The following is a 6,000-nucleotide window of genomic DNA, read 5'->3' as shown; positions in this document are numbered from 1 at the left end:
AAAATAAGCTTGCTAAGTGGTCTGCCCGATGAAGATTATTACTATTATACGTCTCCTACAGAAATTCAGCTTTTCCTTGTATAAATATAAATGCAGTCTAATTCACAATTGATCAAATATATGATAATTATTTAATGCATAATTTCAAAAAAGTGGGAGAAGAATGAAATTAACACAAGGAAGGTCAGTTCAATAGGTTTAAAGACTGAACGCTTTCAAAGAGGAACAGAAGTGGCTGAAATCGAAGCACACTACTGCCTGTTTGTTGTGTTCAACACTGACAACAAAGAAGTAATACCAAAGACACTTTCCTGTCTTGGGCTGAAAAGATGTAAAATCATAATAACAATATAAATGGCTCTTGTCAAGATGATGAAGAGTTTTGAAGAGAAGACATGCAAACTGATTGAACGCATAACACACTGTTCTGAAGCTAACAATTTATTTTCTACTAAATATGTTACACTTCATTTCGGAATATTGTGCCACATTATATAGCCAATTTGTTACACAATTTACATTTAACTCCTTCTGCACTGACTTGTCATCATGAAGGAGCTGATTGTGAATAGAGCTAGGGGGTATTTTGGATTGTGCAGACCAGGACGACTTAATGACAGCTCTGTATTTTCAGCAAAAGCCTTCTTAAAGGCACAGGTTTTGAAATATTTAGATCGTTAAGAGCCACAAGCAAACACATTAATAGTGCTTTGTTCTTGGTAAGACATGCATTTCACTTCAATTTTTTTAATGTCTTTCAAAGTACGTAGTTTAAAAGTGTGTTCTACAGTGCCAGTTGTTTATTATTCTGAGTTAATCCTTTAAACAAACAATTTCACAAGCACATAAAAAACTCAAGTTTATCAAATTGTTCTCTTTTTGCTGCGTAAGAAGACACCGTTTGAGTATAACATTAAGAGATAAAAACAAACAGTTCCCTTTCGTTGATCTTTGAGGACAGAGGTAAAAGGAATACCCCCCAAAATAATACCGCACCACCTTCAAATGAAAAAGTAATATATTAAAACAAAACCATTGCAACACAGCGATTAAAACGTGTGCTCAATGTGTTACCTATGGAATGAACAACGATATTCCAAATCACAAAACAGGAAATCTAGTCTAAACTCCCCCCAAATGACTCCTCTGGTAATTCACAACATCCTCACAATCCCTACAATGATTCTATTACAATATCTTTATTTCCCTAAATAAATTTACTTGATGGCACCATTTAATTTATTTTGGTTCAGTTTAGGGGCCAGATGGCATTAGAATCATTTACTTCACCTTGTTTTGTTTAATTACTACAATCAACTCTCTATTTTTCAAATTAATCATAAAGTAATTTCATTAGTTACACAGCAGGCTGTTGAATTATTAGCATTTTAACAGTTTGCAAACAATTAAACTTTATTTGAACCTTAAAAATTTGCAGGGTGGAACATTATTACAAGATTTAGTGACAGATTCTGAGTACACAAAAATAACAAGGTGGAAAGCGATTCATTATTGACTTAATTCCGTTATAATTATCTCTACAATCATTCCTTAAAACACAATGGTGGAAAAAGGCACAGATTTATGTGGAAGGAATAAAAGGAATTATTATGCAATAAACAAAAACATTAACAATACCTTGTTCAGAGGTACCAAGGCTGATAATATATATATTTCATTTTAATTTCAATTTATTGGTTTAATACCACAGGACTATCAAATTTAATCTTTCTAATATAGTTTCCATTTAGGTTGCTTGCTCAGTCTGGATATGTGTGTAATTACTATGTGCACTATTATACACCAGCTAATGGAATGAAACAGTTCGTAAATGACTGTGGACGTTGTCAAATACACCATCACAGAAATGCTGGTAAATGAAATGAAACGCAGTCATGTGCTTCAGGTATGTATTTTTTGAAGTCTTCTGAATAAATTATGATTTGAAACAAAATATATATTAATGTTACTTTTGAGTAAGGAAATTGTGCAACTTTTCAAATAACGATTCTTAAAGGATGTGTTTAACCATTGAGTCAAAACCTGTTGTTGGACAGACAAGCGAAAATATAAAAACAGGATGCCCCCCTGACTTCTTTGTTTTTGTCATTAAAGTTTTGTATATACTGTATAATATCAACATTATATTAAATGATTTTATGTGGAAATAGGTCTTTAAAAGTGTAATTTAACTCTGAGGACTATGTGTGTGATAATGTGAACTAAACATCAAATTACTTTAATTTAGGGGCTTTCTGAACCTTTATTTATTATTGTACTGCTATTATATTTGTGCTATATAAAGTTAATTTTATATATCAAATATACCATATTAAAAAGTAAAATCCTTAAGAGAGCTATGGCTCATTTATCTGAGAAGCTAAAAACCAAGCTGAGAAAAGAAGAGTCAAACTGTGTCACTCACAACCGAGCTGTGTAATATAAGAAAACGATTAAAAAGGATTTTAGCCCGCATGATATTTTCCCTGACTGACACCCCGCCTCCTGGCTGAGCAGGACAGACACAAAGCAGGCTGGGAAGGGTCACTGAGAGGAGGAGAAACCCATATCAGGATTGGACCTCTGCTGCCACCTAGTGTTGAATTCTGTTGTTTCAAAAAGCTGATGCAGCACATGGACACCCGAGATCGTCACTCACAGTCACACACTGTTCCTTTACACTGTTTCTTGATAAAAAAATCACTTGCCAAGCAAATCATTAGCAGCCAGTTCACAGAATCCAACAAGAAGCTTTATTTTAAAAAGACACTGGAGAGATACTCTGTAAGAAGAAGCTGGAGTGAAAACAAAATGGTTTAAAGAACAAATGGCACTAAATTATCTGTTTAGCAAGCATTCAAAAATAAATAGAAATTATTTTTATATATTATGCCAAAAGATGCAAATTTTACTGTATCTCATTTCAATATGACCTGAAAAACAATACTTGTAAAGAGATAAAATCCGGATTATATGCAGGCTGATGCTTTCGAGCTAACCGGCTCTGCTTGAGCTCATCAAGATTGATAGCTGATGCATTTGAATTAATTTCATGAGCAACATGTTACAGGAATAGTACCGTCCCTTTCTCTGGGGAAGATAAGTGGTGCAGTGCAGAAACCTCACAGCGGACGTGTGGTGTGATGAGGCCCGGCTCAGGAGGCAGGACGTCCCAGCAGCCCCTGTCCAGACCCGGGCGGCTCCACTCCTGACGTCACTCTGGCAACAATATTCATATCTTTAGCAGCAACCGTCACGGCAGGTTAGACACAACATTAAAAAGGTCTGAAAAAGACAAGCACAGATCAAATGGACCGCAGACGACGTGCAGGTGGGACAGGCATCCAGCTGGCAGCGTCATGCTGTACAGCAGCACAGCGGTCTCCTGTGTGGCCATAAGCAGTGGTTGTTTCTAACAGAAGAGCAGGATTCAAACATACTTACCGGAGCTGCCTTATATATCGTACATCTCTGTTAAATACGCTTTGGGCACGATGCCGATACAGCCCTTCGCCTCTCCAACCCACCATCCGAAACTCTGGTACTCCTGTGGGAAGAACAGTCCGCCTTTCAATACTCACACAGCCAGAACCCACAGAACACCAGGCTGTCCAGAACAGGCTGGCGCTCGGTCGAATTTCACAGTGTATGATTTTTTTTAAATTGCTGACTTGTAATCTGGATTCTGTTTTTTTAAAGGGCACATTGTGTTGAGCCACTGTTGAGTCAGTAACACTAGTGAACCAAATGAGCGAAATCTGGCATGCCACACTCAAACCATTTATTTCGAAATGCCTACTCTTCCCAAACAAACTGAAAAACTGTTTCATTTCTTTTTTACTTTAGCAGGAGACATTTATTTTCAAGAACCAGCTGTTGCCAGTGAGTGAAAAACCTTCTCAAGTCCAATTTTATAAAAGAAAAATACAATTGATTCCGAAAAAAGCTTTAATGTAGCATGTTCCCTTTTATCTTATCTGAAAAGAGATTCCCGTTTGTATGAATCTCCCACAGTCTCCACCTGAAAAACTAATATGCTCAAGCCTGTTCTGCATTCAGATGCTATAAAATGCACAGGGAGAGAGCACTGAGCAGAGCCGCAGATATCATGTTAATGAAGAACATGTGTTCCCTAGTGGAGCAGAGATTCTCTCAAGGTCAGCATGAGCAGACCATAATCAAGAACAGATTACTTAGCTACTACATGCCAGGCTGAGCCCGATTATTTAACTGGTGAACACACGAGGCAGACATCTTCCTGACTGAACCACGCAGCATCTCCGAAAGATCTAGCAACAGAGCCCCTTCCAAGAAATATTAAGAGATCAATGTTCTGAAGTGCTTTAAAAAAGTGAAGTATCTCTTCACCCCAGTTGAAAGCACGACCTGCATGAACAGTGTTTAGTAAAGCCTGCAAATGAAAACCACCTCTCTCGCCAGCCGGGCAGCGGAAAATGAAAGTGAGGGCAGACAGGATGTGAGCCCTGGACAGAGTGGGGAGGGGGAGGGGGAGCCCCCTGTAGCACCCGGTGTGTCCTGGACAGAGCAGGGGGAGAAGAGCCCCCTGTAGCACCCGGTGTGTCCTGGACAGAGCGGGGAGGGGGAAGAGGAGCCCCCTGTAGCACCCGGTGTGTCCTGGACAGAGTGGGGAGGGGAAGAGCCCCCTGTAGCACCCGGTGTGTCCTGCACTGTGAGGGCAAACCAGCGCCATGTGAGACAGTGGGCACAGCGCACGCGTCTGTCTTCAGGGCATCACTGGCGCTCATGTGGCTTGAGATGAGGAGGCGTTCAGACAGTGGGTTTTAAAACCTGCACTGGGTATAGACATGCTGCTTTCCCTCATACAGCTGGCACAGAGAGGCCCTCTGCAGCCCAGGCTGGATCGCTGCTGTTCTCTGCATGGCCCCAAGAGCAACACGGACTCCAGTTAAACCCATTACACCCCACTGCCGAAATGTTAAAATAGCAAACACTGAGACGGTTTGGACGGCGACCAGGTATGGAGTCTTAATGCATTACAGAACCATTCAGCGTCTTGCAGAGCCTGTTTTCAATTTGTATTTCATTTTGTTTTATTATGAAGCTTGTCTCTTGGCATTAAAATTATAAGTAAATCTTTATCCAGCTTCAGGATAAATTCAGGGTATCGATTCCTCTTAAAAACCCAGCCTTTTCCCTTAAAGGACAGGTGGCAGACGTGCAGGAACGTGGCCTGATACTTCTGTTGTGAGAAAGAGTCACTGCAAGCTGTTGGGTCAGAGGAGCTCGAGGAGTATTCTGGCTGTCTGTTGCAAGGTATTATGTGTGGTTTAAACAAACAGGAACCACAGACTTCATGCAAATCATTCAAATCACCGCAAAAAAGTCGCCTACTCACCTAAATTAGTTTTTCAAAAATGATAAAATGTTAGGCCTAAAATCTTTATCGTTTCACAATAATGACATTTAACTCTCAGTCAACAGTCATGGTGTCTCTTTCAAAGTTTGTTGAAAAGACTACAAACTGCTTGACGGTTCCGCGGTTGTTTAAGTGAACAAGTGGGGAAAGGTCTCAGGTCAGGGACTAACAGTAGACCACTGAGAGTACTAGGCAGGCCCAAGTAAGATAACCTCATTGATATAAAAATAGAAAAACTTGCCTTCTCTGCCTGTACAGCACCATATCTTACCCATCTTCCCTTGTACAGGAGTGCTGTTATGTATCAGCCATCTGGCTTCCTTCAGTAAGCAAAGATCCTACACATCAGTGTGTAAGAATTACATCAGTGAAATTAATAAAGCAATATAGAGTCCTTTAATCTACAGGAAATAGGACTCGTCAATTTATCAGACATATTACCTCCTTTCGCAGGATATGTAATTATTTTCTATCACTCATGCACTGTAAGAGTACATTATGTGGTTACTGGGTTATTTCTGCATCTGACAGCGGCAGGTTTATTAAAGCTCAGATTCCCTCTCGCCAGAGAAGCGGCTACACATGAGTTTACTGCTGGTGTA

The 6,000-nt window shown here is 39.7% G+C and overlaps 1 protein-coding gene across 10 annotated transcripts in view; it reads right to left on the bottom strand.

The window, feature by feature from the left end:
* skap2 (src kinase associated phosphoprotein 2) overlaps positions 1 to 6,000 on the bottom strand; it is an 83,575-nt gene that overhangs the window by 15,602 nt on the left and 61,973 nt on the right. For 9 of the 10 annotated variants that reach the window (XM_069194705.1, XM_069194701.1, XM_069194707.1 and 6 more), the window contains exons 12-13: positions 3,445 to 3,547; positions 1 to 3,219 (exon numbers count right to left, since the gene is read on the bottom strand). The exon at positions 1 to 3,219 is cut by the window's left edge and continues 1,752 nt beyond it. In XM_069194705.1, the coding sequence (XP_069050806.1) occupies positions 3,455 to 3,547 (93 nt within the window). In that variant the 3' untranslated portion in view covers positions 1 to 3,219; positions 3,445 to 3,454. Of the gene's footprint in view, positions 3,286 to 3,444; positions 3,548 to 6,000 lie in introns of all 10 variants that reach the window. The other variant, XM_006636054.3, reaches the window with a different exon arrangement.

The sequence above is a fragment of the Lepisosteus oculatus genome, chromosome 10 (genome assembly GCF_040954835.1).
Source record: "Lepisosteus oculatus isolate fLepOcu1 chromosome 10, fLepOcu1.hap2, whole genome shotgun sequence".
NCBI lineage: Eukaryota > Metazoa > Chordata > Actinopteri > Semionotiformes > Lepisosteidae > Lepisosteus > Lepisosteus oculatus.
Note: the sequence above shows the minus strand (reverse complement) of the source record. Positions and strands in the feature narration are given on the sequence as shown.